The 27,806-nt window shown below is 43.9% G+C and overlaps 1 protein-coding gene across 47 annotated transcripts; it reads right to left on the reverse strand.

Moving 5' to 3' along the window:
* Positions 1-21: 21 nt before the first annotated feature.
* PCBP2 (poly(rC) binding protein 2) lies at positions 22-27,806 on the reverse strand. 47 transcript variants are annotated; one of them, XM_034935758.3, is made up of 15 exons: positions 27,476-27,806; positions 24,980-25,123; positions 24,479-24,502; positions 24,356-24,388; positions 23,846-23,962; positions 20,460-20,591; positions 18,710-18,838; positions 17,268-17,342; positions 14,982-15,074; positions 13,864-13,905; positions 12,549-12,621; positions 11,999-12,037; positions 11,010-11,062; positions 8,049-8,218; positions 22-469 (listed from the first exon to the last, which is right to left on the reverse strand). In XM_034935758.3, exons 2-15 carry the CDS (start codon positions 25,046-25,048, stop codon positions 433-435), a joined length of 1,086 nt encoding a protein of 361 aa, XP_034791649.1. In that variant the 5' UTR covers positions 25,049-25,123; positions 27,476-27,806; the 3' UTR covers positions 22-432. The 47 variants fall into 47 exon arrangements, with proteins under 47 accessions (XP_034791649.1, XP_034791648.1, XP_034791647.1 ...); XM_034935757.3 differs by having other exon boundaries at positions 11,010-11,065; positions 27,476-27,805; XM_034935756.2 differs by having other exon boundaries at positions 17,268-17,354; positions 27,476-27,803.

Genomic DNA, 27,806 nt, shown 5'->3' on the forward strand with positions numbered 1-27,806 from the left:
GAGGAATAAAACCCACATGAATCACTGTGGCATCCAGTTTCTATTCACAAAGAAAAAGCTCCAGTCCATCTTTTAATTTTTTTGAAAAATTCCTGACATTACAGAACTAAACTGAAATGTATTAATATTCCACTCTTACATTTCCATGACAAACAGAAAAATTCATGAGCCAAAAAAAAAAAACCAAAAAAAAAAAAAAAAAACCAGGGAGAAGCTTATAAAACTAAATATGGATCTCAGCATCAACAGCTGAACAGAGAAAGGAATTAAAACGCTTTAATTAAAAAATCACGAGTGGATGATAAAGTGTGTAGAAACTGAAAATTTACAAACTATTTAAAACCTGGAATCGCTGACTGTTCAGAAACTACACAGATGGATCATGGGTGGTGGTGAACAGCAGAAAGGGATTATGGATGAATCTGCATTGTTCTAGCTGCTCCCCATGCCACCCGTCTCCGAGGAAAGCCTGTAACACAGAAACAAGAACTCAGTTAGTTTCCCCAGTGCTCAGCTGCACCTCATCTCTACCTGGTTCATGAAATGTGAAGAGTAAATAACCAGTGCTGGAGTACCAAGGGAGACATTTTAAGGTTTCTTAAATTTACCAGTACCATGATCCTTTAATCCTTGCAATCCAAGCATGTGGAGGTCTATTACCTCAGAACCAAGGGAAACAGCCCTTGTTATCCAATGTCCCTCAAACTATGTTCTCTTTTAGTTCCACCTCCATGGTGGGCTAACCAAGGAGTGTACTTTCTGGAAACAGGCCCCTCTAAAGAGTGCTCACAATACACAGAAGCAATGTTTCTTTATTGCTGAGCTCACTTTGGCTCCTCCCAAACTGCTGACAGAATACCAGTTTAGGAAAGAAAGAGTCATCTGAGAGTAGTCTCAAGGGTTTAATGCTGAGACAACTCAAGGCCTTTACTTTAAAGCCCTGGAGTTCTATCAATGTGTACGGTATTATGAGGTAATACCGTTTTAAAGGTTTAAAAAAAAATGTTAAAAAGAGATGTAAAAAGAGTAACTATGGGTCAAGAATTATACTCAAATTTATTTATTTATTGAGACAGAGTCTAGCTCTGTCACCCAGGCTAGAGTACAGTGACGTGATCTTGCCTCACTGCAACTTGTGCCTCCCTGGCTCAAGCAATTCTCTTGCCTCAGCCTCCACCTGATAGCTGGGATTACTGGCAGCCACCACCACTCCCAGCTACTTTTTGTATTATTAGTAGAGACGGGGCTTCAACAGGTTGCCCAGGCAGGTCTTTAACTCCTGACCTCAGGTGATCTGCCTGCCTCGGCCTCCCAATGTGCTGGGATTACAGGCATGAGCCACCGCGCCTGGCCTTATTTATTTATTTATTTTTTTGAGACTGAGTTTCACCCAGGCTGGAGTGCAATGGCGCAATCTCAACTCACTGCAACCCCCGCCTCCCGTGTTCTAGCGATTCTCCTGCCTCAGCCTCCTGAGTAGCTGCAATTCCAGGCAGCTGTCACCATGCCCAGCTAATTTTTGTATTTTCAGTAGAGACAGAGTTTCACCATGTTGGCCAGGCTGGTCTCAAACTTCTGACCTCAGGTGATCCACTTGTCTTGGCCTCCCAAAGTGCTAGGATTAGGCATGAACCACCACACCCGGCCTTAAGAAGTTTTTAAAAAAGTTTTCAGGACTTAAAAGTAGCAGACAAAATAATTTGTTTCAACTCTGTAGCTCACTCTACAAGCTCTTAGATCTTGTCAAGCCATATCCTCCATCTAAACATACCTGGCTACAATGCCTTTCTGTTTCAAAGAGATAGTCATTTGAGGTCCTGGAATCCAATTTAGGGCTTTCAGGGAAAAGTATTTAAGTACTCAGTATGCTTCACTGGCAGGTAGGTAGGCAGCAAGACTTTGCCCTCATTTTGAATAGAACCAAATGTATAAGACTTCATTTCAGTTCATAAGATAAGTTATTTCATAAGATTTTAAATTGATTAGCATAAAATATTTGTGATATGTGGTCATGAGAACATGATTGGTAATTCACCATCTGTATCCCTTCCACAACAATGCAAAGCCAAAAGCTGGGTAGAAAAGCAAGGGCCAAAAAACTGGAAAGTCCTTCGACTACAAACTATTTACTTTTAGTCAGAAATGGTTTCTCCACCTCAGTATTAAGGGAATATTTAGGGTTTTTGTTTGTTTGTTTGTTTTTGAGACAGAGTCTTGCTTTGTCACCCAGGCTGGAGTACAGTGGCGCGGTCTCGGCTCACTGCAAGCTCCGCCTCCCAGGTTCACGCCATTCTCCTGCCTCAGCCTCCCGAGTAGCTGGGACTACAGGCGCCCACCACCATGCCCAGCTAATTTTTTTATGTTTTTAGTAGAGTCGGGGTTTCGCTGTGTTAGCCAGGATGGTCTTGATCTCCTGACCTCGTGATCCACCTGCCTCGGCCTCCCAAAGTGCTGGGATTACAGGCGTGAGCCACCGTGCCCGGCGGGGAATATTTAGTTCTTAAAAGGGGGGTAGATTCGTGCCAATTTCAAAACACAATGATCTAAGGAAAGGTAAACAATAGCCCTGAATTAAAGGGTTCAGTAAGAACTGAAGGTCTAAGAAAGGAACTGCTAGATACCATTAGATCTAGGACCTGAAAATTTAAGTTCATAAAAATTGGTGGTAGCACTCTGGCCCCACCAGAGCTCTGAAAGAAATGTTCTGAATGTGTATCAAGCCCGAATGGGGATTTGCTGGGGTAGGGGAGGTGACGCAGGGAGAAGGGGATGCTATGAAATACTGAGTCAGGCACTCTAGGATAAAAGACCACATGGGGGAGCTCTAGGGTTTAAAAAAATTTAAAACTGAGGCCCTTTGGAGGCAGTGATGGTAGCTAGACCCTTAAACATGTGGAATCCTTCCTTGGGGAATAGCCATTAGGTTAAGAGGCCTTCCAATCAAGAACTAGATAAAACCACATCCCTGGGGGGAGATGGTATCAGCATGATTAAGTCCTAACTACAGGAGGAGCGAGCTTACCAAGGGAGAGAGCTGGACCACATGATAAAGGAGCAACTAAATAAAACTCCTTACTGGACAGGTTTGGCCATCTAATCCTTTATGCATACTTGAGACATGTAACACTTCTTCACAGGCCCAATCTGGGATGGAGGGGCCAAAATAACATCAAAGAATGAGATAATATATTGGAATACTAACAGCTTTTTTTTTTGTCAGCCAATGGTGATGCTGGGAAAAGGTCATCAGGGAAAGTATATCTACACTGAGTTCTCTAATGCCCTGGGAAGAGCATTACACTTTCAGCACTGTGGCAACGTGTACTCTCGTTGAATGGAAGGCTATCAGAGGCCTTATACCACCATACTAAGAACATTTCTACTGTTTTATGAGAGGCCCGTGCCCATCTTAGTATAAGAAAATGAACAAGATTTCAGGGAGGTTAGTACGATTGAGTAAAAGTAAAGCTTAAGTTGTTAGTCCTGGCTAGTCACTCATAACCTATGAATTTAAATTATCTTAGGGCCTCTATTTTTTAATCTGTAAAATGAGGGGATCAATGTGTTACAGATTAGTTGATCCTTAAGGTTCCTTCCAAATCTAAGCATGTCACTTCCTACTCATGATAGTGCTGGTGGGGAGCAGAAAGGATACGGCAAGGAATAGAAAAAAGGGTAAAGAAACTTGGTTGACAGAGTTGGTTTAGGACTAGTGGATGGCATCATGTCAAGTTGTGGATAATGTCACGGGTTGGCTGAGATATACCTAATGTCACAGAAAGAGGCATAATGCTAATTCAGAGGAATGCAGACAGAAGCTGCCTAATTTTATTAGACTTATCCCACTTTGCCCCTCCCCTTCATTCTGGGTAAAGAAGTACGTTCTTTGAATGTATGACTTGGAAGAGATCCTCACGGTAACCATTCACCAGAGGAATCCTGGGATGAACACCTTGTTAGCTGCTGCTGGCAAGGTAAGGCCATCTGAGAAGTCAGATAAACTTCCTCACTAGTGAAGCTTGTTGCCAATTACAGAGGACCTTCAGGATCTAAACTGCCACAGACTCGTATCTCTTTGTGGAAATATTGACAAACGACTATAAAATTCACTTGGGATTCAAAAAGCCCATGTCAGTTATACAGGCTTCCTAGCTGAATAGCCACAAGTCACAAGCCCCCAACCCTTTACCCTTCACAGCACACAGTGTACTAAGGTTCTTACTGCGCCAACTTTATTACAGCTAGAAACACAAATATGGCCAAGAAGGCCTGCTGATAGCTTAACCATTAAATAATTCTTAAAAAAAAAAAAAAGTTAACGAAGCAGCTTTTATTCATTAACACAGAGCCTAACACATTGTAATATTGCAAGGCAGAATAAAGCTACAAAGAAAAGTAACAAACAAGAAAGAAGAGAAAACTGTGGCTCTAGATAAAGAATTCAAGTCAGACCCTGAAACAGGCACTCAGCTGAAATGGCCTAAACCTAAACAAGGGTTACCACTCCCCCACCCCCACCCAGTTATCCCCCAAAGTAGTAAAAAGGAAACGGTAACAAGCTCACAATAGTTTCATTCTCACCAATGTTAACAAAGGAAAACAAAATGAACAAAATAATACTGGAGGAGGTGCCTCAAGATATGCAATCAGTAGGGAGAGAATCTCTGTTTCTCGCCTTTCAGTTTGTTAGTTACACATGGCACGGCAGAGGTGGTGGTGGTGGTAGCTGAAGCCCCGGTACCCTTAGCAGCAGACACAACATTTAGAGCCAGGAGAGGGATGGGTTTCATGCCAAGCAGACTGGAGACACAAGGGGCGGTCGGAAGAGGGTTGGGGAGGCTGGAGGGTGCGTCGGAGGTCCCCGCTGTGGCGAGCGAGGGGGTGGTGGTGGAGGAGGAAGAAGAAGAAGGGGTGGAGGGTTGAGAGAGGTTGATGCTGAGGTGATCAGGGATCGTGACGGAGGCTGCCTGGGAGGAGGGTTTAGCGTTTTCTAAACTGTAACAGAGGAAAAAAGGAACAAAAAAAAAAGGGTGGGTGGAAGGGAAGACCACAAAAGGGAGTAAGTACAGGACAAAAACTGCATCAGTTACATCAGTAAGTGCCTCTGGTTGACAATTAGGAAGACCTAGTGTCAACTTGTGACAAGCTTTCTTTTAGCCTGTGTCCCACCCTCTAAATATATTTCCATTCCACAGAGCTACTTAAAAACTGCTATGGTGAAGAAAAAGCTGACAGAGAAAAGAAATCATAGGGCACATACTTCATGTATCTGACACACTGACCCAACCCAGATGTTGAAGGAATGATTTCGGGTAGAAAAAGATACTCATCAATCACCCAACAAGGAAGAAATGTTTCCTCTAATCAAATGTCAATTTCCTATTCTAACAGAAAATCAATTATCCCACAATTACTTGTGAAGCTTTGAATATTTATAAAGCAGAATTTTTAAAAATCCTTCCAGCTATGTATTAAAGTCTGCTTACATCTCCACAGCAAACAAACCAATATCAGGGTGGAAAGAGACAAGAGTCCAAAGTAGGTCACTGACTAATTTCAAATTTCAAAGAATGTAGCGTTTTCAAAGAAAAATGCTGAGAACAGAAGTGTAGATAAGAACTAGGGAAGCTTTTCTGGTGGGAGGTGGTATAAAAAGTTGTTTTTGACTGATCATACTTCTAATGTGGACCTTTCAGAAGTGGAAAAGAGAAACTCAAGTATCACCTAAAAATTCATACTTAAGCGAAAATGCTGCTGCTTCCACTCCCAAAATAAGCTCCACAGAACAGTAAGGGTACGTGTCTCCCAAATGCCTGTATGTGTCTAAGCCAGAACTACATATATTTGGGAAGTGTGCCTGGACAATTGAGCCCACAACGCTAAGTCTTCAAGAGCAGAAAGGCTCCTCTTAAAACCTCATTTTATTTACCTATGTCCAAGGACAGCTGCAATCCATAAAGGAAAGGGATACAGAAGTCAACTAACTATATAAAAGGACAGACTGCCACCATGAAAAATCAAGAGACAGGAGAAAATGCTCAGAATCCAGTAAAATCCTTCTTGACTTAAAAAAAATGAGAAAGGAAAAAAAAAAAAACCCTTTGACTTCTGCATTTAAACTGCACCAAGTTGAGAAAGAATAAGCTTTGTGCATGCATAATCTTTGCTTTGGTGTTAGATGAAGCTTTGAAAAGTTTTGACCCTAATCCATGGCTACGATACCGAATTGCTATTCAGTAACAATGATCCTGAAAAGAGCCACTCTACCAAGAGAATTCTGCTTCCTTACAATGTAGCCACTGACCTATTGCAGGAGCTAGGCAAGCAGGTCACATTTAAACAGTCACAATTTAAATTACATGAAGGGCAAGCCTACCGAAAGAACAAAACAAATTCCAGCTTTCAAAAACCTGATTCTCGCCACTGAAAACTGAAAAATTCTTGCCCTCCAAAATCCTAATTACAAATAAGAAAAACAAGCCGGGCACAGTGGCTCACGCCTGTAATCCCAGCAGTTTGGGAGGCCGAGGCAGGTGGATGACAAGGTCAAAAGATCGAGGCCATCCTTGCCAACATGGTGAAACCCCGTCTATACTAAAAATACAAAAATTAGCTGGACGTGGTGGCGCGTGCCTGTAGTCCCAGCTACTTGGGAGGCTGAGGCAGGAGAATCACTTGAGCCCAGGAGGCAGAGGTTGCAGTGAGCCGAGATGGAGCCACTGCACTCCAGCCTGGTGACAGAGCAAGACTCCGTCTCAAAAAAAAAAAAAGAAAGAAAAACAATTCTTGTAATCCCAGCACTTTGGGAGGCATTATCACTTGAGGTCAGGAGTTGGAGATGAGCCTGACCAACATGAAACCCTATCTCTAAAAAAGAAAAAGACCTCTTTGCAAACAACCTTGGTGCAAAAGTTTACTACTACCATTTCATTCTCAACATTAAGGACCTAGTGTGCTTGGTGGGTGGACAAGAAAACAAATCTAGGAATGGGAAAGCTTTTCTACACAAATAGTAGTAGCACCTCAAGATATGAAGTCTTAAGGCAAAAGTCAGACTGCTACTGGGGAAATGGTATGTTCTTAGCTAGCACTAAATAACCATGGCATATATACATGGTCAGTACAAGCACAATACAGACCACATACTTAGGAATTCCTTTCCCCTGTACTAGATTCAGGAACTCATGTAAAACTTTTATGACAAAGAGATTAAACATTTATAAGAAAGGTAAATGATAACTAGACAACACTCCCTATTAAAAGAGACCTAAGGGCCTCAGGGCTAACAATGCTTTGAAATATTAGTAAGCAATTAAGGGTGTGACTTCAGCCCATGAGTTGAGAAAGCAAGTAATATAAATGACTGTAGGATCCCATTTGACTGTGAACAGTGTCCTAAAATTGAGAGTAGTAACACTACCTAGCTATGGATAAGGGAAATAAAACCCTCAGGAAGTCATTAAGGGATGAGATTGGGGGAGGAGTGAGATAGAAAACACACTTCACACTTCCGAAACATTCCAATACCTGTGCTTCCCACATTCCCACAAGCTCTGAATAAAACACACATGCAGTGTGAGAAAAATGGGTGTTTCCAGAATAAATGGTAATTGCTGCCTCCCAGAAACTGCCTTGCTGTCCTATTACTCCAATGTCCTTATTACAATTAAGGGTGCTTTGGACTCCAAATCAAATCAGTGAAAGAAATAGTCTATATGCTATGTAGAAGAAGAGAGACCCACATTTGATTTTCTGAGTGCTCTAGCCAGAGGACTCTTATTGAAGACAAGGACCACTCTTCCCTCTTACCAAACCATCAAGTTAAATGCGGGCAATCTGTGCTCCCCACTCCCCAACCCCTTGCAAACTTACTGCAGTTTACTTTTTCTGCTACACTCAAAGAAAGTAGAGCTAGCCAAAAAAAAAAAAAACCTTTTGGCCATCTTTACCCATCGCCCATGTAATCCCATATTTAATATACTGCAGCTCTCCCCAACACACACATTACTGTGTTGGCATAAATAAGACAAAAGGTAGGGCAATCTTACCTGACATTGATTAGATATTGAGCCAGGCTAATGCTGGCAGCAGATCCAGTGATGGTAACCTGCCTATCAGTAGATCCTTCCACTGGGTTCGCAATTTTGATCTGCGCCCCAGACATCTGACGGATCTCATTGATTTTGGCGCCTTGACGCCCGATTATGCAGCCAATCAACTTAAGGGAGAAAGAAAAACAAGGCACACCGAATTAGAGTTGCATGGCTAGGTCCAAGAATCTCACCTCCCCCTCCCGGCTCCTACGACTGTGGCCAGGCTGGAGTGCAGTGGCCTGATCTTGGCTCACTGCGCAACCTCAGCCTCCTGGATTTGAGCAATTCACCTGCCTCAGCAGGACTACAGGCGCATGCCACCATGCCCAGCCAATTTTTATATTTTTAGTAGAGACGGGGTTTCACCATGTTGGCCAGGATGGTCTCAATCTCTTGACCTTGTGATCCACCCACCTTGGCCTCCCAAAGTGCTGGGATTACAGGTATAAGCCACCGCACCTGGCCCTTTAAAAAAAAAAAAAAAACCGAGGGTCTCGCTATGTTGCTCAGGCTAGTCTCAAACTCCTTGGTTTAAGCCATTTTCGAATCTCAGCCTCTGTATCTCTGTGCTCCCTGTAACCTGGGATTACAGGTGTATACCGCCATGCCCAATTTCATCCTACACCCTTTACTCATACACTTTTGATCAAAAAACTCAACTCTTGACCCATTTTTCAGTCTGACCACCCATGGTGAGTGACAGCCAGTTCTGAGCCAACTCAGAACTGTCTTTTAGGTCCAAGAGACATAATACTCTTAGGTCCAAGTATTAGCTCTTCATTATTTCTGTCCTCAGAGTATTAATTCCAAAGACAAAGCAGAGCCAAAACAAAAATAAATTTAGACAGCTAGAAATAGATAAAGGTAGAAATACATTGTTTCTGGCAGCAAATATGCTTAAAGTCATCCTGCCATGATTACCACCCTCCTATACCGACAAGAATTCTGGCCAATTCCTAAGGTGTTTTTGCCTTGGGAAAAGGTGGAAAAAAAAAAAAACACTGGTTAACATTTGCACTAATACTGTAAAAAATATGACCCTGGACAGCACAGACCTGATGTTCATGAACCACTACACTATGGTGGGGGACCGTGGCTCATGCCTGTAGGCTGAGGCAGGCCAATCACTTGCGTTCAGGAGTTTCATGGCGAAACTCGTCTTTACAAAAAAAATACAAAAAAAGTTAGCCAGGGATAGTGGCATGCACCTGTGGTCCCAGCTACTCAGGAGGCTGAGATGGGAGGATCTCTTAAGCCTGGAAGTTCAAGGCTGCAGTGAGCCACGATCATGCCTCTCTGCTCCAGCCTGGGCAACAGAGGGAGACCCTTTGTCAAAAAAAAAGCCACTACACCTTTTTTTTTTTTTTTGGAGAGGGAGTCTTGGTCTGTTGCCCAGGCTGGAGTGCAGTGGCACGATCTTGGCTCACTGCAACCTCCGCCTCCCAGGTTCAGGGGATTCTCCTGCCTCAGCCTTCTGAGTAATGGGATTACAGGTGCGCGCCAGCACACCTGGCTAATTTTTGTATTTTTAGTAGAGACAGGGTTTCACCACGTTGGTCGGGCTGGTCTCCTGACCTCGTGACCCACTTGCCTCAGCCTCCCACAAGTGCTGGGATTATATGCATGAGCCACTGCACCCGGCTGAAAACCACTACATTTTCTAAAGATAAGGCTTTAGCTTCTACAAAAAAACAAAAGCAGGCTGGATGCAGTGGCTCACACCTGTAATCCCAACGCTTTGGGAGGCTGAAGGGGGGGATCACGTAAGGTCAGGAGTTCAAGACCAGCCTGACCAACATGGAGAAACCCCATCTCTAATAAAAAAAAAAATACAAAAATCAGCCGGACATGGTGGCACATGCCTGTAGTCCCATCTACTCGGGAGGGTGGGGCAGGAAAATTGCTTGAACCCAGGAGACGGAGGTTGCAGTGAGCCAAGCCTGGGAAACAGAGCAAGATGCCGTCTCAAAAAAAAAAAAAAGCAAACGTACAGGAATTTCTTTCCTTTTTTGAGATGGAGTTTCGCTCTTGTTGCCCAGGCTGGAGTGCGATGGCGCGATCTCGGCTCACCACAACCTCCGCCTCCCAGGTTTCAAGCAATTCTCCTACCTTAGCCTCCCAAATGGCTGGGATTACAGAGATGCACCACCATGCCAGGCTTTTTGCTTTTTTTGTATTTTTAGTAGAGATGGGTTCCTCCATGGTAGTCAGGCTGGTCTCGAACTTCCAAGCTCAGGTGATCCACCCGCCTCGGCCTCCCAAAGTGCTGGGATTACAGGCGTGAGCCACCACGCCCAGCCAGGAATTTCTATTTTCAGCAAAAAGTTACTGCTGTCTCGTCATACCTCACACAATAATAATCTATTTTCTCTTATCATATTTGTCATCACAATTCTGTATATTATAATCAACTTATTTTTGTGTCTAAAAATTCCCATTTTCCATTCCTGGGGTATGAAAAACAAAAACAAAAATAAAGATAAAATAATAAAATTCCCAGTTTCTTTCCCTAGGGCTTAAAAGTAGCAGGACATGTAGGCCAAGTGCGGTGGCTCAGACCTGTAATCCCAGCACTTTGGGAGGCCAAGGTGAGTGGATCACCTGAGCTCGGGAGTTCGAGACCAGCCTGACCAACATGGAGAAACTCCATCTCTACTAAAAATACAAAATTAGCCAGGCATGGTGGCACATGCCTGTAATCCTAGCTACTCAGGAGGCTGAGGCAAGAGAATTGGTTGAACCTGGGAGGTGGAGGTTGCGGTGAGCCAAGATCGCACCACTGCACTACAGCCTGGGCTGTATTTAAAAAAAAAAAAAAAAAAAAAAAAAAAGGGTAGCAGGACACTGCTGAAACGACATCTATTTCTTTACAGTCTATTTTCTTATTTTCATCCCATGCAACCTAACTACACTTACATCGTTTGGAATGGTGAGTTCATGAGAAGTAGTCTGAGCAGATGCATCCAAACCTGCTAAAAGACAGAAGAGAGCAAGCAAATTCAATGCACAGCATTCAAAACCTCACTGACTTGCACATTAAACTAACAGAAGGAAATAAACTGGAAACCCAGCATCATTAGCTGTTGGGATTCATCACTAACTTGGAAGCCTCCAAAGAGGAAAGAGTGGGGGAGAAGGGTGTAGAAATAATGCTCGAAAGGTTCTTCTGTACACTCAGAAGAGCTGATTTCATGCCATTTCCTGCAAAGCCCAGCCTATTAGGGATGGGGGATGGAAGCAAGGGCAAGGGAGTGTGGTATCCTCAAAGAGGACCAATGTCTAAACAAGTCCTTCTGTACTTCTACCCCTTTCCTGTTGTGTTCCAAATTGTATCTCACCTGATGCTCACTAGCACCAGTGCCAATATTATGCCTGTTAATGGGTACCATGGACTTTTGGCACACATGCAGAGTTGCTTTAAATATACCTGTATCAGATTAATGCCCTCCACCCCCTATCCTCCTAACCTAGACTGGAAGGTCAGATAGAATGAAATGGCAGTCAGGTGAGGGGACTTCATTTCTCCAGATTTAGTCCCTGTCTTTTGTTCAATAATTTTGTTCTGGCTTTCATTTTGTTTTCCAAAGAAAAAGAAAGAAAAAAAAATCCCATCAGCAAATACCCGTACCCATCTTTAACAACACCTGGACTGAACCAGGCCAGCTGGCTAACACTCAAGCTTAGTCCTGATCTCAGCTATGGCTGCTGTCTCATCATTTTTAGAAGGGGGTTGGCCAGATCCATCAAGGGACCCTCGGGGGCTCCAGGCCCACCCCTTTGCTCTCTCAGCTCCTCTCTGCCATGTGCATGTTGCTGGTATGGTTCATGGGCAGTGAAACAAGACTCCCACCAGTTTATTAATATAACAGTAGAATACTACAGATTTTTTTTTTTTTAATCATTACCCCAATAGCCTTTCACCTCTGGAGAGCTGGATTCAATGCCTGTTAAGATACAAGTGAAAATGAGTTTGGTGGTCTCATCCTAACCCTATCGGACAAGTTATTCCTTATACAGAAAAGCCCCAAAAACGAAACAAAATAAAAACAAAAACAAAAACAAAAAAAACACTACACAATTTGGCACAAATGGATGGTCTCTACCCAAGCCTGTGAATTGCTGGTGGAGAGAAAGGGGGTGCTGATCAGATCAAGGGGGCAGCAGTCAGGATGGGCTCAAAGAAATATCAGCCTACCCTTTGCCTGACAAGCATCCCCAAACCTCACCCCCAAACCTTCCAGGGCTTTTTTTTTCTTTTAGAATAACTGACCCCAAATGAAAACCACGTTAACAAACACATTACCTCCTTGGGCTTAGCCATAGTAGACAGGCAAGTTTAAACCAGCAGGATGCTGGATAACGAAGTTTGTTTTAAACAGATGTCAAGCTGAGACCTTGGGACTGGCCTCTCTCTTGCACTACACCTTACAGAAATAAACACTGAGGTATCCATACCACTGAATCCGGTGTTGCCATGCGTCATGGGAAAATGAGACTGTTGCATTGCCAACTGGTGCAGCTTGGTCAACTGCAAGGAGGAAACAGGAGGTTGGCATTAGAAGATTTAACGGAGCCAGGGCTCAAGCACATTCGAATTTGAAAATGCAGGTCCTGATTCCCAAAATTGACTCTACTACTCAAACTACAACAGAGGGTAGGGATGGGGCTTGCATCACAATCCTGGGGATTGGCAGAATATGAAGGGTAAGGGTTAGAAATAGAATGGGTGCCTGGAAGAGAATGAATGCCTTTTGGGTGTGGGAATAGAAAAGCAACAGCACTTGCCCAACGACCATCCCCTTGGGGGCTACTTAATGAAGGTAGTTTGCAGCCATTGCAACAGTTGCCGCAGGGACAAGCAGAGACAGGCTAGGTAAACAAACTGTGCAGTGGTGCTAGGGAAAACACACCATGCAGGGTTTCATCAGTATTGGGGAGAGGGAAGGAGATGAGGGGGGCAGGGAGACTGCAAGGAGGAGAGAGGTGAAGAAACCATACTGGGTTTAGTCCCATCACCGCCACCACTGACTACTACAGCTATTTTTATTCATCTATATAAACTGTCCTGTCATAAAATAATCCTTCTTCACGTCTACTTCCCTCTCTCCTGGGGCCTACCACTAACCAAGACCGAAACTCAACTTCCCAAGCCTAATAATGCTCAGCACCTGAAAAGGTTAGTAAGGATAAAAGAAAAGTGCAGAAAAAAATGCCCTTGAAGTCTAAATACCAGCACTTTTAAATAGGAGGTTTTAGCAGCAAGAAAGGTTTGAGTTGAATTCTGAAATGTTCAGGTTCCTATCCCTCTCTGTGTAACATAAGCCCCTTCCCCATCCCTCCAAATACTTTTCAAATTGTCATCTCAGATTGAGGAGTTCCCAAGGGCAAACCCAACCTCCCATTACCCTCATGGAAAAGAAAACTGCATGCAAGGAAGCACAGTCCCAATGTCAATTTAAACTGTGCCCTGAGATAACAAATCACAGTATACCATGGAACATTTCCCTTTTAGAAACAGGGTAATCTGAAACACAGGGGGAAAGGAAAAGCTAATGTGCTGAATTAAATTTCAGGGGTTAAATGTTAAAAGGCAAACAAGGCATTACCCTGATTAAAGGGCTAAAATATGGGATTGACCTTGTGAAGAAAACAACTTAATACTGCAAATGCTGAAGACCCAACTCACTTCTGGCTACTTGGGAGAGAGGAGTGAGACAATTTTGGATGGGAGAGGGAGCTTTTCAAAACAAGAAGTGAAAACAAAACTTACATCTGGCTGTGGAATGGCATACTGTCCTTGAATGGTATAGGCCTACAAAAGGAGGAAAACAGTTCCTATTAAAAACCAATCACGGACAGCCACCCAGTGGGGGGAAAAAGACATTTCAACTAGCCAGGAAGCCAGAGTTGAACTAGAGAATGGGGGAGGCCAGAGATTGAGGCAGTAGATGGAATCTCACAAATACGATCAGACCCAAATTGGCCTTCTTTGAACCCTAAATATGACTTTGTTCCGGGGAATCCTATAAAGGTAGCCAAGTTCCCTGCAATCAAAGGCAAAATATACATAACTGTTTCTTAATGAAAATGTGGGAAGTGAGATTAGCAATGCCTCGACTGACCAAGCCCCACTCTTCCTCCCTGTATACAAGATAGCCTAGGAGGAATAATCTCTTCCCTCACCACCCCAACCCTTCTACCAATTGTGGTGATGTGGAAGATCTCTAACTGCACAAACCTACATGGTATGTTTTAAAACACTTCCCTTTCTTCAACTTATTTCTCTATCTGCCTAAAGACCTTAAGAACACTGGATGCTAGCTGAGTCCCTAACAGTAGGGAGCTGATCACAGGTAAACAAAAACCACTGGGTTCTAATTCCTGTCTTCTCCCACCTCCCCTCCATAGGCACTTGCAGCTCCCACTATGCCCTCCTCCCCCCCACAACATAACCTCCCAAAAAGGGAGCTGGGTCTTCAGGGCAATGGGGTAGGGAAAAGGAGGAAAGGAAAAGGGAACAGGGAGGGAGGGGAAGGAAGGAGTGGCTGGTTAACAGGATGTGAAGTTTCTCACATCACAGTGGCCAGTACCCCCAAAAGTACACCCAGGTGGGGGTGGAAGGAAGGTGAAAATGGGGTGGGAGGAGTGGGAGAGGGGAAGAGGGGTTGAACAAAAAAAAAAATTAAAAAAAAAAAAAAGTTGGTGTTACCATCTGGTGGGCTACGCGGCCTGGGTGAAATGAGGTTGGGGGGGTCAGTCCAGGTCCCCGTGGACAGGTGGTGTCCACAGCACCAAAAATCACCAGCGCCACTGGCCCCCCGTGTGTTGGCAGTCTCGGCTGAGGCGGAAGGATTGAGTGAGCCTTGGAGACTGAACATCCCCTCTCACCTCTAGAGGTGGTCCCTCCAGGTCAGGGTTGAGGCACATGGACGGGGTGGTGTGGGGAAAGCTCGCACTGTCGCTGCCTGTGCTGTACCTGTCCTGTGGATAAATAGAGGATTTCAGTCTCCAGGGCTGTCAATCCGGCACCTTGTCACCAGCATGAAATTCACACAAAAAAAGTTGTTTATTTTTTTCCTTTTTCCTTTAAAAAGGAGCTCAGACACAATTTGAAACGAGCTGTAATCAGTGAATTAAAAAAAAAAAGTTACCTAGTGGCAGATTTCACACTGCACAATTGGGCTATTTTCAGTAAGAATGAAGGGGTGGGGCAACAGAGCTGATGCCAGCTCCTGGTCAGTGTGGGATTAAGTTGAACCCCTACAGAGCCCACTTTGCCACAAAGGAACAAAAGACACAGGTCCATCTGTGGACATTGTATATTTAAAAAGGCCTGTGGGAACGATCCATGACAGGGCCACTCATAGAAGAAGCTGCAAATTTTTAGACGGTGGTCATCAACTAAATAAAGGGGAGGGAGGGAGGGAGGGTGGGGAGGGAAGCAAAGAGGTATGAAGGGGGAGGTGTGATGGGGAGTGGAAAAAAAAGGAAGTGAAGGAAGAATTTTAAGTACAGAGGATTGCTGCCACCCAGTATGGGACTCTCTATATTCCAAACGGGGAGTGGGAGAATCCAGAAGAGCAGGAACCTGGAGTTCCTGGGAAAGAAAAACTCCTAAGGCTAAATCCTTCTGGCTACACTGACTCTGGGCCTTTGCTTATCCTGCCCAACTCTAACTAGACTGAGAGCCCTTTGACCAAACCAGTTTGTACTTTTCTAAAAGCAAGGTACTAAACTGACTCAAGGTTAACACTGTGACGTAACCGACCTTCCTGTGAAACCTCTCATAACTACACGACAAACTAAACCTCTAAAAACTTGTTCATTTTTATGCCAATTCAACACAATGTGAAAGAGATGGACTCCCAAGTTTATGCTTGCCCTCTAAATGGCTCCCAGATCAAACGCAGGTAAGATGGAACTAGTTAACTAAATATGCTTGTAACAGACCAGCCCCAAGTGGGAAAAGGTGTTTTGAGCAACGCACTTGCTTAGGCAGCTACCAAAATCAGTCACTATTTCAACCTCAATCCCAATGCAGTTGTCCCTAGGTGTCCCTATGTTATTGGTGGGAGATTAGTCCTAGGATTCCCCCCATAGAAACAAATATCCATGGATATTCAAGTCTTTTACATAAAATGGTATAGTACTTGCATATAACCTAAGCATATCCTCCCACATATTTTAATCATCTCTAGGTTACTTATAATACCTAATACAATGTAAATACTATGTAAATACTTGTTATACTCTATTGTTTAATGACAAGACAAAGCCTGTACATGTTCAGTACAGATACAACCACCCATTTTTTTCCCTGAATACTTTTGATCTGAGGTAGGTTGAAGGTGGAACCCACAAAGGGCCAACTGTATTTTAAAACCTGATCTACCTACTCCTCAAATACAATCAGAGCATAGGACTACCATGGTCCTTCAATGCTTCTGTCATAATAATCTAACTTCAGAATAGTCCATGTGCCAAAGATCAGGAGTTTAGGTTGATGAGGAAGGAGCAGAGAGGCCACGGTGGTGCTTTGGTGTTCTTACTCTAACACCAAAGGTCACGGCACCACAGCCCAACATGCTCACCCCCCTTCTATTCTTGCACACTGAACTCTTACCCCAGCTGATTTCAGTTATGCCATGTGGGTTCAAACCAGTGTTTATGAGGTTAAGAGCCTAGGGGACAACACACTGGAGTTTGGGAGTGAAGGGGTAGGAGTAGGGGAGGTGAGGTGGAGGGAAGGGGAAGTTTGTAGGACACTCAAATTCAGGACCCCCAAATTTTGAGACCACCATCCAGAATCTCCTTCAGAGGTCCAACTCTTTGCTACCTTTTATTTAGACCTCTAAATATCACCCCACACACATAAAACATGGATGGGGTGGGGACAGGGAGAGAAGTAGAGACAGTAAGTCAATTCAACTCTTATATTCTAACCCAACCCACAAGTAAGTTACCTCTTCCGAGTGCCTACAAAACTTCCATTGCCTGCTAAAAATTAAGGCATTCAGCTTTCTCCAGTACAAAAATAAAACTAAAAGCAGGTCAAACTATGGCCAGAGTATAGGTTTCAGCAAGCATGCAGAGTGGCTTGGTGTGATGCTGGCAAAGTTGACATTTCAAATATAATCTCTGTTCATTCTAGCCCACAAATGAGAATTTTCTTACCTGACCACCTGCAAAGATGACCGGAGAGCTGGACGGCTTGGGCCGGTACGGGATGGTCACGCCCTTCGGGGGGGACTGGGAGAGAGTCAGAGGGGAAAAAAACAAAAAGAGATAAGGTTTCAAAGCTGCTTCAGCTGTGTGGCTTTAGCTCACACAGGTCAGTTAAATTAAAAACTATTTCCATCCCCTTACCTACCAAATTGTCTCTGGCTAGATCTAATCTCAATTTATCTACTGAAAGTTATTTGCCTTTAATGCAGTAAGTCCAAGGACTACACAATTCAAACTGATTCTCATCAAGGGAGATGTCCATGTAATAATCTTTGGCACTATTTCCAAAATTTTAGATAAATTTAATGGACATGAAAAACTGTTAAACATATATTTTTGTTGATAATTTTTAGTATCTCACATTTTTTTGGCCTGAATAGGAAATAAAGTCAAAACTGCAAATAAAGTACTCAAGTGTTATGTCTAGAATAATACAGACACTATCTATAAATAGTTCAAAGGCTCAATCAAGGTTTTTCTAATCTCTACTTGAAAATTCCAGTTTCCAGGTTGGGTGCATCGGCTCATGCTGGTAATACCAGTACTTTGGAAGGCTGAGGCGGGTGGATGGCTTGAGCTCAGGAGTTCAAGACCAGCCTGGGCAACATGGCAAAATCCCGTCTCTACAAAAAATAAAAAAAATTAGCCAGGTGTGGTGGCGCATGCCTGTAGACCAAGCTACTGGGGAGACAGGTGAGAGGATCGCTTAAGCCTGATAGGCAGAGGTTGCAGTGAGCCGATACTGCACCACTGCACTCCAGTCTGGGTGACAGAGTGAACCCGTCACACACACACACACACACACACACACACACACACGAAAAAATTCGTTTCATTTCTCACCAATGAAACCAACTCCATATCACAAATCTGAAAAGGCTTAATTTTCCTGAATTTTGCTATTCTTTTAATAGAATAATAGTATATAATCAGGACCTTGTAAGTCATTCGGAAACATCATCATACATACATTTTTCTACTCTACATAACACTTTGAATACCCTCCTACAAAGTGACAAGTTGTTAAAGAACATGTCAAATTTCCATGTAACCAAAATACAGTAATTCAAAAAGTAATTTAACTTAGCTACTCAGGAACCCAAATAAATCTCTGGCCTCCTTAGTCCATGCAGTGCATCTTCTCCCCGACTCTGCTACAACTGCTGTGAACCAAAAGATCACTGCTGCTTAGCAGTTCCTATTTTTGCTCACAGACCGTAAGAAAAGTCAAAGCTAGGGGAAGGAAAATATGAACTCAGGGAACCTTTTAGCCCCACCCCCACTGGAAGCCTTAACAGCCTCACTTAATTCTAGTCTTACTAAATATAGATCAGTCCCTCTGTCCCCAGAATGGCCCTCCCCCCATTTTCAGCATGAGCCTGAGGGCTTACCTCCAACATGACCACGCAGATCTGTTTGACACACTCAATGATGGATTGTGGAATGCCAGCAATAGTGATGGCCCGCTCAGTTGAGTTGGGTAGCATATCCCCTGCCACCTGGACCTGAGCCCCTGTACTCTTTGGAGTAAAAAGAAATTCAAAATCAGAGAAAAACAGTTCATGCTCTTCCAATTCCTCCAGCAGCAATTTCAGAGCCTAAAACTCTAGTAGATATTTATCCATTTCCAATCTTCCCTTTTTGTTCTTTGTCCCACTCTTCCCTTATTCCAGATAGGACTGTTTAGTGAATTAGAGTTAAAAATAAATGAGCCACTGAAAGACAAGAATAAGCGTGAATAACAGCCTAAATTTAACCTACTCTCAAGCAAAAGGTCCTTCTAAATAGTTGCCTTTCAACTAATGATAGTTCTCTGGGCGAAGCAAAAGCCCCACAAGTATCACCCACCTTTCATTATGTTACTGAAAAAATATTTACATCAAGGCCCTTCTATGTGCCAGGTACCATGAGAAGTGCTTCGAATATAGCAATTAACAAAATTAAGATCTCTGTCGTGCCATGTACGATACGCTCCCAAAAACTCAAGCAGCCATTCGAGTTTCATTCCAACACCAAATTCAGTAACATCTAGATACAATTAAAATCTTCCATAATTCAATGTAACTTCCATAGTTAAACAGGAAGTAGGGGCCAGGCACAGTGGCTCACATCTGTAATCCGAGCACTTTGGGAGACCAAGGCAGTCGAATCATCGGAAGCTCAGGAGTTGGAGACCAGCCTGAGCAAAACAGTGAGACTCGTCTCTACAACAACAGAAAGAAGAAAAATCAGCCGGGCATTGCGGAGCGTGCCTATGGTACCAGGTACTCAGGAGGCTTGAGGTGGGAGGGTTACATGAGCCCAGAAGTCGAGGTTGCAGTAAGCCATGATCACGATTATGCCCTGCACTTCAGCCTGAGTGAGACCCTGTCTCAAAAAAAAAAAAAAAAAAAAAAAATGTAGAATTACATCTATTTCCCAATACATCTTCCTATTTTTCTCCTTGTTGTTTATAAGTCTGGTCAAGAAAAATGACGTTGCAGGCAAGCAAGTGTGCTGGCTCAAGCCTGTAGTAATAACACTGGGAGCCTGAGGTGGGTGGATTGCTTGAGCTCAGGAGTTCGAAACCAGCCTGGGCCACATGGCAAAACACCATTTTTACAAAAAAATACAAAAATTTGGGTGTGGTGGTGGGAGCCTGCAGTCCCGGCTCCTTGGGAGGCTGAGATGAGAGGATCGCCTGAGGCTGGGAAGGTCGATGTTTTGCTGCAGTGAGCCATGACTGCGCCACTGCACTCCAGCCTGGGGAGACAGAGTGAGACCGTGTCAAAAAAAAAAAAAAAAAAAAGTTAAAAATTAAAAAATAGAAAAACTGTTGCTACTATAGCAAACTCATCCCTTGAGACATGAAAAAGAACTATGTAGCCTCATGGAAAAGTTGCCAAAAAAAATAGAAACTTGTCATATGTAATAGTTGAAAATTCTGATTAACATTCTTATGTTCTGATTTATTAAAATTTATGAATTATGCAAAATAATTCTATTGCATGAGTTTTATTTTCAGTACAATCACATTGTAATCCTCTAGAACTATTACTTCAATAAAAATCTTCATCTCATTGCTAACTTTTCCTAGCCATACAAAGAGCCAATTTGGAACAAATAGTTAACATTTCTAAAAGGACGACAAAAGTCACTAACCTCTCGTATTTCCTTGATCTTGCATCCACCTTTTCCAATGAGAGAGCCACACTGACTAGCAGGGACCACCAGCCTCAGGGTGACCGGGGGTCTACTGGCAGCTGTGCTATTGGTCATAGAGCTGCTTATGTCCTACAGAAAGAAAGAACACCACGATAAGCAGATCCCTGGAAACTAGTAATTGCCATTAAAGAACCACTTACCCTTGATCTTATTAGGACATGCGAGGTCATAATCCACCATAGACAAAAGGTTCAAATACCATGCCCCTCTCAAACTATTTTTGATGTAAAGATAAAAGCTCATGAAAAATTCCTCAAAATTAGCCATAAATATATTTTCCTTCACCCTGAAGGAATGTACTTGCTAGGGATAAAAGTAATAATCTGTTTTGCAGTTACACTTGGCCAGGCAATGGGGAAAAAAGGTGATATCAAAATTAAATCAAATACTGCCAGGCACGGTAGCTCAAGCTTGTAATCCCAGCACTTTGGGAAGCTGAAGCAGGTGAATCATTTCAGGTCAGGGAGTTCAAGACCAGCCTGGCCAACATAGTGAGACCCCGTCTCCACTAAAAATACAAAAATTAGCTAAGCATGGTGGCTGGCACCTGTAATCCCAGCTACTCAGGATGCTGACGCGGGAGAATCGCTTGAACCCAGGAGGCAAAGTTGCAGTGAGCCAAGATCGTGCCACTGCACTCCAGCCTAGGCAACAGAGTGAGACTATCTCAAAAAAAAAAAAAAAAAAAATTAAGTCAAATCGAATATTAAGAAAAAATATAAAACAGACCGGGCACGGCGGCTCATGCCTGTAATCCCAGTACTTTGGGAGGCCGAGGCAGGTGGATCACCTGAGGTCAGCAGTTCAAGACCAGCCTGGCCAACATGGTGAAACCCCATCTCTACAAAAACACAAAAACTAGCTGGGTGTGGTGGCATGCGCCTGTAGTCCAGGCTACTCTCGGGAGACTGAGGCAGGAGAATCGCTTGAATCCGGGAGGAAGAGGTTGCTGTGAGCTGAGATTGCACCACTGCACTCCAGCCTAGGGAACAGAATGAGACTCCATCTCAAAACAAAACAAAACAAAAACAAAAACGAAAGATATAAAACAATGCAACCCTATTTACATCAATTCTACCCTGTTAGAAAACTAAAAACAGGCGGGGCACGGTGGCTCAGGCCTGTATTCCCAGCACTTTGGGAGGCCAAAGCAGGTGGATCACCTGAGGTCAGGAGTCCGAGATCAGCCTGGCCAACATGGTGAAGCCCCGTCTCTACTAAAAATACAAAAATTAGCCAGGCATGGTGGTGGGCGCCTATAATCCCAGCTACTCGGGAGGCCGAGGCAGGAGAATCGCTTGAACCCGGGAGTCAGAGGTTGCGGTGAGCCGGGAACCCACCACTGCACTCCAGCCTGGGCGACAAGGAGGAAACTCCATCTCAAAACAAAAAAAAAAAACAAACCTATAGATTTGACTGTATTGATTCAAAGCCTATAGTCTTTCCCATAAACATGTGCTGCATCCAAAATCATGGTTTTAATCTAGTTAAATTTAGCCTTCTGAAGATTAAGCGGTTTAAATATCACTTATTAGCCTAATCTCTAGGCTGATAACTAGAGACCTGGAAACTGCTTAAGCAGTTAAGACCCCTAAAGACAAGGACATGTTTATTCCTTGGTTAAGGAATAAACAGTTTGTACTCTAGCTTTCTTTCAAAAAAAAATTTAATAAAATAAAGGCCACACATGGTGGCTTCTGCCTGTAATCCCAGCACTTTGGGAGGCTGAGACAGGAGGACTGCTTGAGCCCAAGAGTTCAAGACAAGCCTAGGCAACACAGGAAGACTCAGTCTCTACAAAACCCATGAAAACTAGCCAGACATGGTGGTTCAAGCCTGTGGTCCCACCTACTGGGACCACAGGCTTAGGTGGGAAGATGAGGCTGCAGTGAGCTATGGTAACACAACTGTACTTCAGCCTGGGTAACAGAGCAAGACCCTGTCTCAAAAAATAAAAAAATAAAAAAATTTCAGGCTGGGCATGGTGGCTCACGCCTGTAATCCCAACACTTTGGGAGGCGAAACAGGAGGACCACTTGAGGTCAGGAGTTTGAGACCAGCCTGGGAAACATAACAAGCTCCCATCTCTACAAGAACACGTTTTTAAAAAATTATCCAGGCAGGGTGGCATGCACCTGTAGCCCCAGCTACTCAGGAAGCTAAGGCAGAAGGATCACTTGAGCCTGGGAGGATGCAGAGAGCTACAGGTATATCACTGCACTCTAGCCTGGGTGACAGAGCACAACCCTGCCTCAAAAGAAAAAAAAAAGTTAAATACTATGATGTATAAAAAAGAACTAGTTCAAGTTCATTCTAGTTAAAAGAATAAAACGTGTTTTTTAAGCCATGGGTTCTGGACTTCCAGAATCCCGGGGGTCAAAAGATAACATTTCTAATCTTGGCAAAGATAAGATTTCATGCACCATTAAGTACCAACCACCAAGGAAGCAGCACTCCTCTGCCTGTGGTATCAATTGCCCAACTAATGCATTAATGCAGAAGGGGGAGAGGGAGGGACTGAATACAAGACCCAGGACAACAGTTCAGCCTCTGAAGGTTGGTGGGGGAAAAACTTCCTCTTGATAAAACCTCCGGTGTATTTTCCTTCTGATAACCTAGGTCTCTCCCCAACAAATGTAATTTTGACACAATGTTAGCAGATTGACTTTTTAACCTAAAATCATCAGGATTGGAAGATTATTTGTGTTTATAACGTCAGGTAAACCGTATTAGTTTGGTATATACTCAAGCCTTTTACCAAAGCAATGGCATACTTTCAACAGATGCTTTTCATGCAAATTATTTATATTAAGTCCATGGCAAAACTCAAACTGTTTTGATGATTCAAGTGACTTTTTTTTTTTTTTGAGACGGAGTCTCGCTCTGTTGCCCAGGCTGGAGTGCGGTGGTGTGATCTCGGCTCACCACAACCTCCGCCTCGCGGGTTCAAGCGTTTCTCCTATCTCAGCCTCCTGAGTAGCTGGGATTACAGGTGCACACCACCATGCCCAGCTAATTCTTGTATTTTTAGTAGAGACGAGGTTTCACTATGTTGGTCTCGAACTCCTGACCTCGTTTATCTGCCCGCCTCAGCCTCCCAAAAGTGCTGGGATTACAGCCATGAGCCACCGCGCCCAGCCTCAAGTGACTCTTTTTTAAACTACAAATGCTCGAATTTTGTGGGAGGCTACAGGAAGCTAAGGACCCATTTACAGCGAGTCTCAAGGTCCAGTGTGTCCTTGAATTTAAAAAGCTCTTAGAAAATCAACAAGCTCTCTGGAAGCACTTAAAAATGAAGAATGAGGGAGTGGGAGACAACAAACCTCTTCCAGTTTGTCAATGATCATAGCAAAGGCTTTGAAGATGGCATTAGTGGGTCCAGCCAAAGTGATAATTCTCTCAGGACAATTCCCTTCTGAGATGTTGATACGTGCACCACTCTAGATAGGAAACAAGATCCAAAAGAAGTTAAACAAAGAAGATCTGAGTATGTACAGGATCTACAGTCCCTTATAAGACTGCCAATGTACATGATCCTGATGCAAAGCAAAGTCAGCATCATTCCAACTACTGCTCCATGACTATCCTCAAAGATAGCCTACAGCAGCTGCCTTAAGTCTTGAAAGAATTCTGACTTGTCAAAACCACACTTCCCAAAAAGGGGAAAAAAAAAAATACACTCCCCAGATTATCATTACAAATAACCAAGCCGAAAAAAAAATACATATTTCCCTTATTGAGACCTTCCTCCCTAATTTCTGAAAAAGAATTTTCACCTGTTTTAAAGGTTTTTTACTTCCCAAAGTTAACAATCTCAGTCTTTCATAACTTACCTCCTCGCGCATCTTCTTAACTGATTCTCCTTTCTGTAAAGGAAAAGTCAAGCATGAGCTCCAACTGCTACTTCAATCCAGAATTACTAAATGGTAATTGAAGTTGAAGTGAAATTGTCTTACCTTTCCGATGATACTGCCAACTTCCTGCAATGGAGAAAACTAACGTCAGTAAGAGGAAACTCAGAAGTATTCCTTTTTAAAAATATATTTTATTTTTCCTTTTTCTACATGTTCTAATGAAGTATTCATTATGAAAAGGAATTTTAACTGTCCAGCCAACAGACTGCTATCTATGCTAATTATTACCCCAAAAGATTGGAAAGATTTGAAGATTTATTGGGGGGAGTGGACTTGCTATAAGCAATCACCATGAGAAAAACCTTACCATCCAGGTATGGAGAGTTTTTGGCTCCAGCCTCTAATTACACCTTTCCTGCTCAGTGGAGCTTCCTAGTCAAGTCTGTCCATTTTCCCACTACACTCACTTCTACTCCATTAGGGAAATGTGCTAAAGCCAGATGCCCCACAGTGCTAATCTGATGAGCTCCAAGATGCATGTCTGCTCTTCCTGGCCCCTCCCCTAGCAGTTACTATGACCCAATTTCCCAAGCTAGAGCATACCTTTCCATGCATAAGTAGCCGGATGGTGAGAGTGACATTTAATCCACCTTCAATCACACCGGTGTCCATGTCGAGCAGTGTTCTGGAGAGCTGGACTTTGAGTGGTCAAGTCTTTGGTCACTGGTTGGGGGTGAAAGCCAAAAACTAAAATGCAAACATGACCAAAATCAGAGGAGGAAAACAACAAGGTTATTATTTCCCAAGTTATTTTCACCTTATCAATATTTTCTACTTTACACTTTTCCTTAAATGACAGTATGTCAGACTTATATACACACCAAGCACAACTGCATGACAAAATATACAGTTCAGGTTCTGTTACACAGTATAGAAGGCAACTTTCCAGTTCCTCTCATTAATGACAGGGTTTCCGCTGACTCTCAGGATGAACAAGGTTCTTTCAATTGGCAATGGTTCTAAGGAAACTGCTGAACGTGCACCACTTGTCCTTCAGCAGAAAAAGCTTCAAAGAATTCAGAAACACCTGGAAATCATGACAGCAAATCTCCAACTACAGTGAGGGCAAATGACCTTTTGTTTCCCTGCTGGGGAGCAGTTTAAGTTGAAAACTAGAGAGAACACATGTAAATTTTCTTTGTAGTAGCAATTTGTAGATAAGGAAATTGAGATGTATCCCACATTACAAATTTCAACCGTTGATGGCTAACACCAAATGATTTCTAAAAGATTTAGATCAACACCCTCACTGAAAAGGCATTATCTGAGATGCCTTCCACGCAGGCTGGGGTTCCATATTCCCCTTTAGAAAATGACTCGATACATTAAGTACACTTGAGTCTTTTTCTCCTATTCCTCCTTCCAACCCAACTTGTTACTCAGATTTGAGATGTTTTCCTTGCTTTTGTGTTTACCATCCAGTTTTTATTTCAAGTCTATTAAATCTTAAATTTCCTTCCAAAGAAAACAATCAAAATAAAACTGGCATTGCTAAAATTTTTTGTTTTTAAGAACAGCAGCAAATGCACCTTTCCTATACAAGATGGCCCTTTTCCCACCTATGAAACAATTCCTAACATTGTTCCTAACATTTCTGCTTTAGAGTAACTAGTTATGTGTAGAAAGAAAATTTGTTTTTTTGGATATGCCTTTGCCTTCAATACCTCCTTTAGCACCTAATCATAACAGCTTTAGAAAGGACCTCTCCCAAGTTGTAGAATGTCCCCAATGACATTTTAAGTATCCATCCTTTTAAAACTCAACATGTCATCTCTCTCCTCCCACAGCTAGATTTCCTCCTTCACAAAACCAGCCACTGTGTTAACTTTCCTCTAACACAAAGCCCATACCCTAAATATCTTAGGTGCTTAAGTGTCTGTCACATCATTCTGTATATGGCAAACTGTCCTCTGGCTACTCCAAGAATGTAAGTGATTATATAAGTGCATCCCCAAAGCACATCATTTCCCCATTTTCAGAATACAATTAATTGCTGGCAAAATCCCAGAATTCAACACTTTTCACACATGGAAAAATAGTGCTTGGTGGGGGAAGAAGCGTTAGGTCTGTAAGAATGACTTTTTTAAATAAGATGTGGTAAAGACCTGGTAGTTTAAGTCCTTACCCTCTTGCAGATGTAATAGGAAGCCCTTTACAAATATCACAATAACGCAACTTCGAAAAGGCGGAAAAAAAAAAAAAAAAAAAAACAGGAAACCTATTTGAAGCCATTTCTTGAGGTAAAGTACAAAGATGCATTTCTAACTCCAAACCAAGTAATCCAAGAAATTTGTCGAATTTCCCTCCTGACTAGGTCAAGATAAAGGTACCCCATTCCAGCAATCCAGCTGCTAACACTGCTGTCCAATACCCCTTCCATAAATAGCTCGGTCTGGGATTACATCGGCAGGCATTTTGTAATTTAAAAATTCGTTACCCCGAGAAACGTCCTGATTAACTCGGCAACTGGGAGCCCGTCTACCCTTTCTTTAACTCCGCAGCCCCCTCTCCCCTCGGTTATCCAAGCATTTCCCACTTAAGAAAAAAAGCCCCCCCTTCCCTCGACTAGAAAGAAGAGGGGGGGAAAAATAAACGGTTCGGTCGGGGGGGGGCGCTGCGATACAGGGGGAGGGGCCGGACTAGTAGCGCCTCCTCGTGTGGCTGCGCCAGCGCCTGACCCCCGCGGGGAGCCGCGCTCACCCGCCCGGCCAGCAAGCCGGCCATCGCCTCCCCCAACCCCCCACAACCAACAAATCCACCGCCGCCCCCCCTACCGCGCGCGCGCCCTCCCTGACTCCTGCGCAGCCGCCACCGGGAAAAGGCGGGGGGAGGGGGGAATAGGCCTTGCGCGAGGCCTACTAGGCCGCGCCAGAGCCAGGGCCTCGCGTGAATGACCGGCCAGGCACAGTGAGGTGGTAGGCGCTCACGCGGGGCTACGCGAGACCGCGGCTCGTGACTAGGACCCGAGCCGGCTAAGAAGAAGACAAAAGTGGAAATTGTAGCCATAGCCGGGGGCGCAAGGAAAATTTTTAGGCTTACCTGCAGGCGCGAGGCGACTGAGGGGAAAAGGGGAGCGGGCGGGAAGGGGAAGGGCGGGAGGCCGGGGGCGGAACAATAGGGGCGGGCGGGAAGGCGAGGGGGGCCCCGCGGGCGGGCGGAGGAGGAAGGGGGGGTGGAGGAGGAGGAGGAGGAAGGGGGAAAGAGACCCCGGGGCGGGTGGAGGGCGGCGGAGGGCGGGCGGGCGGGCGGAGGGCGGGCGGGCGGGAGAGGGCGCAGGCTGCGGCTGCTCCGGCTGCTGCCTCTGCTGGTCTGGGAGGGGGACGGGGCGGAGCGGCCTGCTTTCAACCCCGCGCACCCTTCGACCCCGGAA

The sequence above is a fragment of the Pan paniscus genome, chromosome 10 (genome assembly GCF_029289425.2).
Source record: "Pan paniscus chromosome 10, NHGRI_mPanPan1-v2.0_pri, whole genome shotgun sequence".
Lineage (NCBI taxonomy): Eukaryota > Metazoa > Chordata > Mammalia > Primates > Hominidae > Pan > Pan paniscus.